At 47.4% G+C, this 13,956-nt stretch overlaps 1 protein-coding gene across 2 annotated transcripts in view; it reads left to right on the top strand.

The window, feature by feature from the left end:
* Positions 1–13,956, top strand: part of PACS1 (phosphofurin acidic cluster sorting protein 1) — a 1,493,664-nt gene that overhangs the window by 561,159 nt on the left and 918,549 nt on the right. For both annotated transcript variants that reach the window (XM_085625739.1, XM_085625738.1), the window contains one exon: positions 5,845–6,005. In XM_085625739.1, coding sequence (XP_085481865.1) covers positions 5,845–6,005 — 161 coding nt within the window. The remainder of the gene's footprint in view (positions 1–5,844; positions 6,006–13,956) is intronic.

Here is a 13,956-nt window from a genome sequence, read left to right as displayed (position 1 = left end):
GATGAAAGTCTCCCAGGAGAGAAAGCTTGTTAGCAGTTATAAAGAGTTCCAGCACTTGGTGCCTAGTAGAAATACATTGTTTTTTTGGGTCAGGCGGACAACAGATCAGCAAACCCGACAGCCACACAAAATTCCTATTTTTGATTTTAAAATAGCCTACTTCACTGCCTTCAATAGTAGTGATAATAGCTATTAGCGTTAAATTCAGATAATCTCTAAAAATAATGGCACGGCCAATCCCCCCCCCTCTCCCCCTCCCAGGATAATTCTATCCAGTCTCACCACCCCATATCCTGTTGGTGAAGCAATCACAAAATCCAGACCGGAATCCTCCTTGGCCCAGGTCTCTCGTATAAAAAGACGGTCCAAATGATTTGTCTCAATCAGCTTGCTAATCTCCAGACTGTGTTTAATCAGGAAACAGACCTTCCCTAATGCACAATGGAGAGCTTCCTTGGTCTCTAAAATCCTCCCATCTATGATCAAGCTCTGTAACTTCCCCACATCTCACCTTATCCTCTAACTCCATAAGAGCTTGCCTAGAGTAAGACTGGTAGAGCCCCCCTGCACTCAAACCAACAGCATCCTTGGCCCTGTTCATACACAGACAGACACAGACAGGCTTGCCTTTTGGTGCGCCTTTGGTACGCCAGTAGTGCATCTTCACATCGGTGCACTTGAATGCTGCTGGTATGCACATTCAGAGAAAGGGAGCGTCAACAACTAAAGCACTACCCTTAAAAAACAAATAAACGTGGTGGCAGACTAAAAAAAACGTAATATCAAGAACTAAGGGGACTAATAAGAGCATGTATACAACAGTCAGCAATATGTCGAGCAATTTTACCTTTGCGCTTCGCTTCCTACTTAAGAGCATGAGTTAAGTCCATGTAGCTCTAGTACTAGAGCTACAGGGCATGTTATAGGATTACTACAAACACTTTCCCGAGTCTGCAAGGTCACATTGTGTCTGATATGTCCGCTTCCTCCGATGCTCCTACCACTCCAAGAATGATCCCTGTGTCAAATATTGCCATGCTTTACAGGAACAACCCAATCACATCTGGTGATGATAGAGCGAAGGCCCATAACCGGTGGATTCCCCACCAGATTAATTTTGGTGGTTTCCATACTCTTAGGGAACGAGCGGCAAAAACACTTCCAACTTCCAATAGCAAACAAGCAATCGGTTTGTTTTCTTTGATTTTAAATAGAAAAGCTTTTAGACCTATTCTGATTATTTATATATTAGGGAGGAATTACAATCATTTAAAACCCTGTCACTCATAACCCCACCTAACCAGCAAGGAGGCATTTTCAACTACGTCCAGTGCTACTGTACAGGCTGCCAATTCACTGGTAATACGGGGCAGGTATAACCACCAGACATAGAATTTCTGCCGGAAGATAGAAAGGGCAGTAACAAAAAATATTCTGCAGGGGGACGAAATGTCTTCATCAGAAAACATAGATTGCACTTCAGAGTTTGCTTCAATAGTATTTCCACAACTGGCAGGGTCAGTGGTCCTTAGACGCCAAGGTTGGTGAAAAGGCCAAAACATTTAGAACCTGAGGTCCAAATATATATAATATTTTTACCTTACCAATGCGACACTCTGTTTGGCAAGCACGTTGACGACGCCTTGCAAGCAGTCAATGCTGACTCTGATACCGTAAGATTTTTTGGCACATTACAATCTTGAATAAAACACCCTTTAGAGGGACCCGCAAAAGAGGCACTTCTCCGTATCAAGGAGGATACCAGAGGTATCAGCCTTATCAACCCTCTCAGCCCTTAGGCTAGCTTACCTACAGTGACAACATTCTGGTGCTGTTTACGCCATCTTGTGGGAGAAGCAATTTCAAAATGTTGTCATCTATGGCGGAAAATAGTATCGGACAAATAAGTCCTGGATCTCATCATATATGACCAGATGTTCAAGTTCACCCAGATTCTGCCCACCACTCCACCAAAACGAGGGTGCCCACATCATCTCCATCTGCTTCGGAAGGGAGGGCTAGCAATGCTAACCAAAGGTTTCATAGAGAAAGGCCCACATTCACGGCAAGTAACAGGCTTCTATTGTGTTTTTCCTGATACACGAAAACAGAGGACTGGTGATCCATCTTAGACCTCCAAAACTTAAACAAGTATTTCCGGAAACAATGCTTTTACGTGGTCACCCTCTCCGCCACAACATAACAGCTCTGAATGTACAGGATTCATACTTTTGCATTCCCACCCATGCATCAAAGTTCTCCCATTTGGCTTCTAAACAGCTTCCTGCATTTTTACCTACTGCCTCACCCCTGTAGCAGCTTCTTTCAGGAAGGATGGTCATCAGGTATTCCCCTACCTCGACAACTGGTTGATAAAACACCAACGGCTTTTCAAGAGTCCAGCGTACAGAGGCTTGCCTTAAGTTGTTCAACACTTCAACTCCTCCATCCAAGACGATACTGTTCCTGGGCCGCAACATTTGATACTGTTCAAGACAAAGAGTTTATATCCCAAGAGAAGCAGCAAAGGCTCTAGGAACTGGATGTCAGACTTTAAAAAAATCAACAACAACAAAAAAATCAGTGCGTCTGTTGAATTAGCTTCTGGGCGTCAAGCCAACTGCAATCAATATGATCCCTGTTGCATGCCAGAAAATGGGAGCCTTAAAGTAAAAGCTACAAAAATAATAGATTCAAACTAAAGAATCGTTCAAGGCAATGATGAACTTCACACAGGTATGATGGACGCTCTACCCTGTTGGTCCCAGACCTCCCACCTGCCAGAGGCCCTCACGTTATTACCTTAAATATCTCACTTCTTAATGACTACAGATGCCTCCCTGGAGTACTGTGCCGGTAATCTACAGAACCTGCAAATTCAAGAAAAGTGTTCTCCACTCCAGAAGAGCATAAATATCAATTGCCTGGAGCTCAAAACCATCTAACTCAGACTCCAAGCTTTCCTGCCGATGATAGCAGGGTCTTTGGTGTTAGTTCACCCAGACAATACCACCAGCATGCAATATGTGAACAAACAATGCAGCATAGGATTACTGGCACTGTCCGAGGAAAATCAGGAAATCTGGAGCCGGCTAACAACATGCAGAATAACTCTTCGGGCCGAACATGATCCCGGGACTAGCAATTGCTTAGAAGCAGCAGCAGCACTTATTTACTGAGCTTCTCCTGCTATCAGAATACAACCACATTCACCTACCAACATCCCGTAAACTTTTGACGATGAACTAAGGCCAGGTCCTTCAAGCAGACATGACCGCTTTCCTCTTATGCGCACAGCTCCTAAATTCCATGAATTCAAAGATCTTAAATTCCTCAGAACTGTAGGTGTATTCTGTTCAAGTCAAGGTGGAAGCCACGAGAAAGACATGTAAACTGTAATGGAAACGTTTCGCCTATGGCAGCAGAAATCAAACCCACATCCTCTAATAGAATAATCTGGCAGATAACTACCCTATCTCCTCTCGTTAGCGTAGTCACGGTTTTGGTACATGCATCTTTTAAGGTACGGCTTACATCAATATCAAGATATAGATGCTCATAAAATGTTCTCTCTTCCTGCTTATAGCAGAATCATCAAATAGTTTATGAAATAATTATTCCAAGTTTTTTCCCCCAGTAAGGGCTCCTTCCTCAGACTGGCCCCTGAAAATTGTTCTATTTCAATGCATGAAGAGTTCATTTGAACCCATTCACAGAGGACACCTCATATTTCTCACGCCTTGTTACTAGCGCTCACTCTGACTTGGAGGGTAGAGGAGAAACAGGCTTTCTAAACTCAAGAACCTTCTTGGGCCTCACAAACAATTTTGTTCTTCTCGGAACCAATCCAAAGATTTATTCTCAAGGTTTCTTCAGATTTTTGACTCGATGAACCTATAATATTTAAGACTCTCTTCCTTAAAACCAGCATTAGCAGCTTAGAGGTCTTTTCATGCACTAGCCATCAAATGATATCTAAAATTCTACTTACATCGCACTAAACAACTCATGAGAACTGACCAACTGTTGGGCTCAGGGGTACACTCTGGTAAGGGTGCTACAGTCACAATGGCAACCATTGCTTGATGAATTTCAGCTGCAATCCATTTCTGCCAGTCAAAGGCTGGCAAGCCCCTCACAGCGAAAATGTATGTATGTATGTAGGTGATTTATAGAGCGCAACTGTTACTCCGAGGAGTGTCCTGGGGGTACAGCGGAGGTGCTGTCTGTAGGCAGAAAAGAAGAAAGAGCCTAAATTGAGGAGAAATGCCAGGTCTCAAGTTTTTTTTTTTACCGGAAGATCAGTGTTTCCTTTATGGCCCTAAGAATCACTGGCAAATCATTCCAGAGAGTAGGGCCTAGAAATGAGAATGCTCAGCTCCTGCCCTAGTCGTCTTAATCCGAGGGACAAAGGCCAGACAGAGATTTCGGAATGAAAGTTTCTCTGGGGAGCATGGGGCTTGATTTTGTCTTGAAGATACCTTGGGAAAACCAGGGTTGACTCAACTAGGGTAGTTTCCACCTCAACTACTTTGTTTACAGAAGTGCCTCCTGGAGAAAAAATTTCGTGCTGCAACTTGGAACAGAGTGTATATGTTTATGCAGCATTATTAGCTGGGATCGGAACAGCTCAGTGATGCAGCGGTTGGACAGGTTTTACTCCACCACTTTTTTTGATAAGTGATTTTTGGGTCCATGTGTTTGCTTATTTATGTGTACAAATTTGAATGTATGAGATATAATATATATATATATATAATCTACTGGCGGTCGCCAGTAGATAGTTATAGTTACGACCGTGTTTCCATAGGATATCTCAAAATTCTATTTTGAATAACTTTGCCGCCGGTTGACGAATCCTCGTGAAATTTTCAAAACTAATGGGGCACTCCGCTCAGCTCCTACCCTGAAAGTCTCGGGGTGATTCGTCAAGCAGGGGCCGAGAAAAAAGGGGGGTCCCAAAACGCGTTTTCCCCTTGCATTTTCCCATAGGACCTTTAGTCGAAGGTACAGCCCGAACGGCTGAACAGAATTACTTGAAATTTGGCAGAGAGGTAGTCCTCAGGTCAGGCATGTGCCTTTTGCATATATGGAGTCAATCTGTTCAGTATTTCCTGAGAAAATTGCAGTTAAAGGTACATATATATCTATAAGCGCGCACCGTGCGCGCACCCTAACGTGCGCGAGCGTAATTCTGATTGGTGGTTACATGTCAGTCAACGTTCGAATCGGTCGAAATCAGGAAGTTCAAGTTGGCCCTTTTTTTTCTTCTTCAAAAGAACCTAGCTAGGCTATTAAAGTGCCTTTTTCATTCCTTTATAGCCTATGATAGTGCTACATACTGCTTTATTATGGTACAGTGGGACTTCCACTTCAACAAAAGGGAATGATTCAAGCATGTGAATCTATTAAGGATACCAATCCTGGAGAACTGCAGTTACAGGTAAGTAACTTATTTTCTTCCTCACCCACTAACCGTTTTAGTTTTACCTTTACTGATAACTAGCTACAATTTATCCTATTTTGAGAGCTTAAAAATGTAAGGCTGGTAATCAATCAGGTAGGCTTCCTTTCCTCTGCTGTTTTGGTTACCAATGGAGTTTGTAATCTGTAAGAACACATTACAAGTGCTTGAGGGGCATGTGAATGTTAAAACAGGTGACAGAATGTGTTGTAAAAAAAGACGCTACCCTGGGCATCTAACATTAATTTGCAGAATTGCTTTGCCGTGAAGAACTGATTAAGAATTTGCTAAAGAGAAGCATGAACAATTGTAGTTGTGACGACAATGCTTCAGATGTAGAAATGTTTTCCTTTAAATGATAATATTTTCTTTGCTATTAGGTTGGTTTTGGACTTGAGCATGTCTCTAGGGAGCAGATCCGTGAAGTGGAAGAGGACCTGGATGAGTTGTATGATAGCTTGGAGATGTACAACCCTAGTGACAGTGGCCCAGAGATGGAGGAAAATGACAGCATCCTAAGCACACCTAAACCCAAACTTAAGTGAGTACTGTGTATAGCGCATGTCCAAACTCTGATACACCAGAGTAATTGACAGGTTGTGGAAGAAATAATTCCTTCAAACTGAGGAAACTGTACCTTTTCCAACATCAGGAGCGAAAATAGTCTAGTCAGCTAAGCACAGCTGCAGTATAACTTAAAGGAGAATGAGCACCTGTGGAGTGATCACCATTTTATTTGTTGGTGGAAGTAGACTCGCTTTAATATTCTTAAATTACCCAAATTGAATAGTCATGGAAATGTCATTGTATTTCATAGACCATATTCTTAAAATAAATAAATAAATAAATAACATCAGTTTATTGGTGTTTGACAGGACATAATGCAATTTTACTCAAAACCTTTTACGATATCATATACATATTTTACTCTCATGGGTGAACCTTCTTTCCTCCGCCAGCTTCCCACCTCTTTATTTTTTATCTTGATGTCACGGGGGAATCGCCCATCTGGTCTATCCTCCGCTGTGCTTTCCCACCCGGGTTCACACACAGGTTCCCTTGGTAAATAATCCACATGTTGCAGATCTGCTTCCACTTCCTGGGGCATCCTCTACTCTCATATACTGTTTTTTCAGCTGTCATGCACCAATCAAGGTCCCTCATCCACTCTTGCCAGCTTGGTGTTTCTGGCACCCCCGTGTTTCGCTATATCACGCTTTGTGATTTTCAGTCCCAATGTTACCTAGATCCTCCCTTTCTTGCTAAGGTCTGTGGGTTTCCATATATTGAGGAGACACCAACTCGGATCAGGTATAATTTCTATCCTCATGACCTTGGACATTTACACAACTGTGGTGGCTTAATATTGTTGTATATGAGGGCAGTCCCATAGTATGTGATAGTATGTTACCTCCCTGCCACTACCCCGCCTACAGGTCAAGTCTTCTACTCTGCCCATTTTGACCAGACTGCTGCGCGAGTAGTATATTCTGTGGAGTATTTTTAGTTGTATTAATTTAAATTTGCTCGATATGGCTTCAGGGATGATAGAGCGTCTTGCCATTTTTTCATCCTCTATCTCCCCTATGTCTTCCTTTCACCTTCCTCTGAGCTGAGTGAGGGGGTCTAGGGCATTGTTCACCAGTTTCTGGTATGTCAGGGTGTGGAAATGTACCTTTTAGGGGTACACTGGTGCAGGGTTACACTCTTGTCCACAGGTTCCAAAGACTAACAAAAAGAGATCGGCACTGGAGTTAAAATAAAATAACAAGTTTATTAATCACTCATGAGTGGGACCACGTCCACACAACACAAGTTTTGCAGGAGGTAGTACCCTAAACTCACAGATCATCGTCCTTATATTCTGGTTTTCTGCAATGTAAGCATGTGGACAGAAATGGAAAGAACAAGTTTAGAAATAGCTATCAGCAAACAAGGGCAGATAGAAGACCACTTGGTCAGCAAATAGGGAGGGGGAGCAGGAATGCTTATGGCAGCAGTAAACAGTCAACAGATAACATCTAAGACAAGGTGCACTGGCAGCTACAAACCCCCAGCACGTACATTGCTTAGCCATGTCAGGAGGTCAACTAAAATAGATGACACAAGCAGAGTGAAAAGCAAACAGCAGAGTACGAAAGAATTACGAAGGAAACAAAATGGACTCCACAGTCAAAATGGCTGTAGCTTATGGTAAGTAAAATATTACACGTTTCCACAAGGGATATGGCTTTCTTATTCATGCGGTCCATTAGTATTCTATCCTCCAGTGGGGAGGATTCTGGGAGTTCCGTGCCCTTAGGTATTGCAGCTTGCAGTGCGTGCTTAATCTGCAGATAGCGGAGCACATCTGTATTGGACAGATCGTACTCTTGCTGGAGCATCTCACGTCTCCCCTTGCCCACAGATCTCCCACTTGGGATATGCCTATTTGGTCCCATTTATCAAAGCCCTGATATTTGCCCATGGCCCCTGGAGTTTCCGCATCCCATAATGGGGTGTATTGTGTTATCTTGTTTTTCCATCCCATCTGCTTCTGAACCATATGCCAAAGTTGGGCCGCGATTTAGGTTGGGCCTGTCGGGGGCAGGCAACGGGGTGAAGTAGAGAGTATATCCCCTCTTGCCTAGAACATATCTATCCATGCGATACGCGGTCTCCTCCGGTGGTTGGTGTATACGTTAATTTATGGCTACCAATTGCGACGCCCAGTAAAATCTACGTATGTCAGGCAGTGCGATACCCCCGTTGTACCATCCCCTAACCAATTTTTGGTGCACGATTCACGATGGCTTTTCCTCCCACAATAGCAGCCTTTGTTCACTTTCTATTTTGAAGTATTGGGGGGGCACAGTATATTGTGTGTTCTGCAGGATATAAAGGAATCGGGAAAGTGCAATCATTTTGAAGAGGGACACACTCCCTAACAGTGAGAGAGGCAGCGTTCTCCAGTAACATACATATCCCTGTAGCCGCTGTAGACGGGGGCAAGAGATTACGGGTATAGAAGCGATCTGGGTATGTCGTTGTGAAAATCTCCAAGTAACCAAAACTCTGTCACCACCTCCGCCTCACATTCCCTAGGAAGTGTGGGGGACTGCCCATGCAATATGTAATTGGTAGATTTGGTCCAATTTATGTTATAATCCAAGTAGCTACTGAATTTGGTGAATATATTCAACACCCTGTGAATTGAGGTTTTGGGGGACGCTAAGTAAAGGAGAATATCATCCACGTATAGGGATATTCTGTCTTCCCATTCATTGGTCCATTGCAATCCCCTGATCAATGGGTCCCCCTGGACCCAGGAAGCCAACGGTTCAAGCATCAAGGCAAAAACCAGGGGCGACTGGGGCATCCCTGCCTTGTTCCCCTCCTCAGGGAAAAACTTTAAGATGTGGTATTATTAACCACCACTTGAGCCATGGAGTCTGAATCCATGCCATGAAGTTGGGGCCAAATCCCAACTTTTCTAATACTACAAACATGGCCATTCCACTGTGTCAAAGGCCATACGGGCGTCAAGTGACATAACCACTGTCTTCTCTTAGTGTTCTAACCTTTCCTAGCACGCCGTAGAGTCTAGGTTAAGCGTGGTGTTTCTGCTAGGGTTCCCTCAACCTGCAGGAGTTCGCACTCAAGTTTTTCAATCGCTACTTTTTTTCTCTTTTCTGTGTCCCGCTATTGTGGAGATGGGGATTGTAAGTGCGCTACTCACCCGTGAGGGTCTCAAGGCACTGGAGGGGGAAGGGGGGGTCAGCAGATCCGTTTAGCCAAAGAGCCAAGTCTTGAGGGTCTTCCTGTAGGTGTTAAGTGAGGGGGTGCGTCTGATGTCTGCTGGCAGCTTGTTCCACGTCTTGGCTGCAATGTGGGAGAAGGATCTTACGCCTGCTCTGGCTCTGTGGATGCGTGGGGTTTCAGCCAGTGCGAGGTTGGCAGATCGGCGGTTTCTTTTGGGTACATGGAAGTAGATCCTGTCGTTGAGGTATTTGGGTCCGTTGTTGTGTAGGCATTAGTGAGGATCTTGAAGGTGGCTCTTTTCTCCACTGGGAGCCAGTGGAGTCCACATAGATATTGGCTGATGTGTTCGTGCCGCGGGATGCCGAGGATGAGTCTGGTGGCGGTGTTCTGTATTGCCTGGAGTTTGTGGAGTAGGGACTTGTTGATGCCGGCGTAGAGTTAATTTCCGTAGTCCAGTCTGCTGGTGATGAGTGCGTGGGTGACTGTCTTCCTTGATTCCAGGGGGATCCATTTGAAGGTCTTGCGGAGTGTGTTGAAACAGCTGGAGGTGACGGCGTTGATCTGTCGGTTCATGGTGAGTGATGAGTCGAGTACGATGCTGAGGTTTTTGGCATGGTCTTCGGGGGTAGGTGGGCTTCCGAGGGTGGTCGGCCACCAGGTGCTGTCCCATGCCGAGGGGGTGGTTCAGAGAAAGAGGACATCTGTCTTCTCGGCGTTGAGCATCAGGCAGCTGTTGGTCATCCAGACTGCGACGTCCTGCATTCCTCTCTGGAAGTTGAGTTTGGCGTTGGCGGGGTCTTTGGTGATGGAGACGATGAGCTGGGTGTCGTCTGCGTAGGATACGATGTTGAGGCCGTGTTGTCAGACGATGGCAACAAGATGGGCCATGTAGATGTTGAAGAGGGTCGGGCTCAGGGATGATCCTTGTGGGACTCCACAGGTGATTTTGGTGGGATAGGAGAGGAAGGGTGGCAGTCTGATTCTTTGGCTTCTTCTGGTGAGGAAAGATCGGATCCAGTCCAAGGCTGTTCCTTGTATGCCGGCGTCATGAAGTCTTGCGAGTAGCGTGCAATGGGAGACGGTATCGAAGGCTGCTGATGGGTCGAGTAGGATGAGGGCTGCGGAGTGGCCTTGATCCAGGAGGGTACGGATGTCGTCTGTGGCGGCGAGTAGGGCGGTCGCAGTGCTTTGGTTACTTCTGAATCCGGATTGTGACGGGTCAAGGATGGTGTTCTCTCCGATGTATCTTGTCAGTTCCATGTTGAATGTCTTCTCTGCGACTTTGGCTGCGAAGGGGAGGAGCAAGATGGGCCGGTAGTTCTTGAGGTCGGTGGGGTCGGCCGAGGGCTTCTTTAGCAGGGGCCTGACTTCTGCTCATTTCCAGTTGTCTGGGAAGGTGCCTGTTTTGAAGGTGGTGTTGATGGTGTGCTGTAGTTCGGGTGCGATGGCAGCTGCGGCTCTGTGGTAGATGTGCGGGGGTAGGGGTCGGTGGGGGCCCCTGAGTGGATGCTTTTCATGGTCGAGGCGGTGTCTTCGGTCGTGATCGGTGTCCAGTTGGAGATGGTGGGATGGGTGGTGTCTCTAAGGGGCGGGGGTGCGTCTGTGGCGTCTGGAGGGTGGTCGATGAAGTTGTCGTAGAGGTTTTTGATATTGAGGTGGAAGTAGGTTCCAAGTTTGTCGCAGAGGTCCTGGGATGGGGTGATGTCTGTGGTTCTGCTGCGAGGGTTGGTGAATTCCTGGATGAAACTGAATAGTTCTTCTTGGTTGTTCTGATTTGGTTGTGGTAATCTGTCATGGCGTCCTTGTAGGTGGAGTCGTTTTTGGGTGTCTTGGTGTTTCTCCAGGCGTCTGCAGGTTCGCCTGGCTTTTTGGAGGTCGGTTGTGAACCAGGCGGCTTTCCTTGGGTGCTTTTTGCCGGGGTTGGGTAGCGGGCGATCTCGTCTGTGCAGTTGGAGATTCAAGTGTGGAGTCTTCTGGCTGTGCTATTTGCGTCTGATGCCCTAGTGTGGACGTCACGTTGAGGGTAGAATTAAGTTGCTCGTCGGTGACTTTGCTCCTGTTTCTTCATGGTGGGTGTGGGGTGGGTATGGGTGCGTTCGGTTTGTCGATGGTGAAGTGAATGCAGTGGTGGTTGGTCCATGGTGGTTGTGTTGTGTGGCTGAAGTGGATGTTGTTTCCTGCGAAGATGGGGTCGAGGGTGTGTCTTGCTCTGTGGGTTGGAGTGTTGACGAGTTGTTTGAGTCCGATGTCGGCTAGGTTGTTCTGGAGGGTGGTGGAGTAGTGGTTGCTGGGGTTTTTGAGGTGGAAGTACAGATCTCCGATGAGTATGTAGTTCATTGAGGCGATGGGGTGGGGGGGGGGGGGAGATAAAATCGGTAATGGTGGAGGTGAAGGGTGTCTGGGGGCCAGGTGGCCTGTAGACGAGGGTCCCTCGGAGTGTGGTGTTCGGGCTGGTCTGAATCTGGAAGTGCAGGTGTTCCGTGGTGAGGAAGGTTTTGTTGGAGGTGGTGAGTCGTAGGGTACTCTTGTGGGCGATGGCTGGCCCCCCTCCTGGGTGGTTTGTGCGGTCCTTCCTCTGGATTTTGTAGCCCTCCGGGATGGCGTTGTTGATGTCGGGGGCAGAGGAGGCGTTGGTCCAGGTTTCTGTGAAGAAGGCAATGTCGGGTGAGAGGGAGTCGAGGAGGTTCCAGATTTCCATGGCGTGTCTGTGTACAGAGCATATGTTGAGAAGGATGTATCTTTGGGTGTCACTGGTGCTGGCGTTGGGGGGGGGGGGGGGAAGTGCATGTGAAGGTCTTGCAGAAGTGAAGGCAGGAGAACTGACAATGCTTGTATGACTCCCGTAGTGTCAGCGCGGATTTGGCAGACCCCACGTTTTCAGCAAAATATTGTTTAATCATTTGAAACAGCCCTTTTTTTATCTCTGGAATTTTGAACCACCATGGGGCAATCTTCATCCTCCCATATTGACAATATTCTTGATAGTCTAACTAGGAACAAGACCACCACAACTACAGTGACCTAGAGAAGATTCTCCCAAGTGAGGTCTTGGGCACAATGTCTTCTTTCAGTTAACGTGTAGCCGAATCTTCTGCCCAGGACCTAGTAAATGAGCAGTAATGTGTCTTCAGTCTGTTCATCATGGTCCAGCTTGCCATAGGAAAGCTGTTAATGATCGGTTAGAAGAGCAAGTATGCAAGTTAAAATGTGTAAACATGGGGGCGTGGCCAAAAACATGGCCGGGTAGCTGCGTTCTTCGTGACCTCCACTGGCCCGAGCTAAATCCTGATGTAATCCTGACCCTTGACGGCCAAAAATCACCACAACATTGATCGGTAGGCGAAAGCAGAGAAGTGCCCGGCAAGGTATTATGGGGTGATTTCTGCCAAGATCCGAGACTTTTCTGGGTAGCACCTGGCGTGCGATTCCGCAAGATGGTGGCCAGCCGGGAGTAACCGGGGGTGAATGCTTGCTTGGAAAAACTCTCGCCCGACGTGGTGGCGGTTAGCCTCGCAGTGGGAGAGCTGGGTTTTGCTCGGCGCCACGGCACGTCCCCACCCTCCATTGCAGTTGCGGAGACAGGAACCCGCAACCCACCTCAAGGGACCCCAGCGTTGGCGTGGCAGCACCGAAACCAACAGTGAAGAGAGCACGAGAGGGGAGCCCCCATCAGAGACGGAGAGATTCCTGCGGCTGGAGCGGACCCGTGCAAAGCCCACACTCTTCAGTTGGAGACGGGTAGGAGATTCGGCGAGGGGGCGGTCAGCTCTCCTATTATCTCACCCCTGCTGGATTGTGGCTGGCACACAGTGGGTTGGGCACGGCGGCTCGCGTGGGGCCGAGTGACCCTGAAACCCCTTTTGTGGGGCTGCAACTGAGACCGTGCTGGGCTGAAGGTGAGCTCCTATTATGGGCCTAACCCCATAAAGGTGAAGATCCCAATGACCTGGCGGGGGCTTCCGCTTACGTTCCTCATGCGACGCGCACCATTTTCCAGGCTGGGTGTGGGAGGGCTGTAGAGTTGCAGCTCCTGGGCACAATGTGCTAGGCTGAGGATCGCCAGAGGCAGTACTGTACATCACCCAGGGCCCAATGCTGAGCAATGTGAAGTTGTTGCCTACTCTGGGTTGGTTGCCACAGCTTAAGTAAGGACTGTGATGATGGCAGAGAGGATTGGCTGGGAGGTACGCGGGCCCTACTGATGCCGCGCCTGTGTGAAGAGACGGCCCGGGATTAGCCTTGCAGAGAGCCTGTGGGCTGGACCGCGTGACCGGCTCTCCCAGTCTGCGAGGGCAATACCAGCTCACTGGCTAGAGACTTGAAAGAAGTGCCACAGGGGAAGAGAACACCGGATTGCCTCTTTGCCTGCCAAATTTGCAAGAACTGAAAGGACACACCTGAGAGGCCTTCCGTGGACTGGTCGGTACAGACACTGTTGTACCGAGAGCCCTGTGGCAGCCTGGGGGGAGAGACGCAGGGAGCCCATCTCTAGTGATAGCGGTGGCTGCGAGAATAGGGAGAGGCACACGGCTGCGGCCTGCCAACAGATTGGCTTAGATGGCAAGGGACAAGGAGCCTAAAACATCAAAACAGGGGAAGTTGGACTGATTCACCAAGGTACTTCCTACACCCGGGGGAGCAGAGGGAGGTCCTACTGTTACGATACTACAGGTAATTCATGCATCCCGAGAAAGCCTGGAAGGTAAGATGGCAGAGATACGAACTGAGGTTATGTTTCTGCGCCAGGACCT

The sequence above is a fragment of the Triturus cristatus genome, chromosome 9, assembly GCF_964204655.1.
Source record: "Triturus cristatus chromosome 9, aTriCri1.1, whole genome shotgun sequence".
Taxonomy (NCBI): Eukaryota; Metazoa; Chordata; class Amphibia; order Caudata; family Salamandridae; genus Triturus; species Triturus cristatus.
The sequence above is the reverse complement of the archived record's forward strand: the minus strand, read 5'-3'. Positions and strand labels throughout refer to the sequence as shown.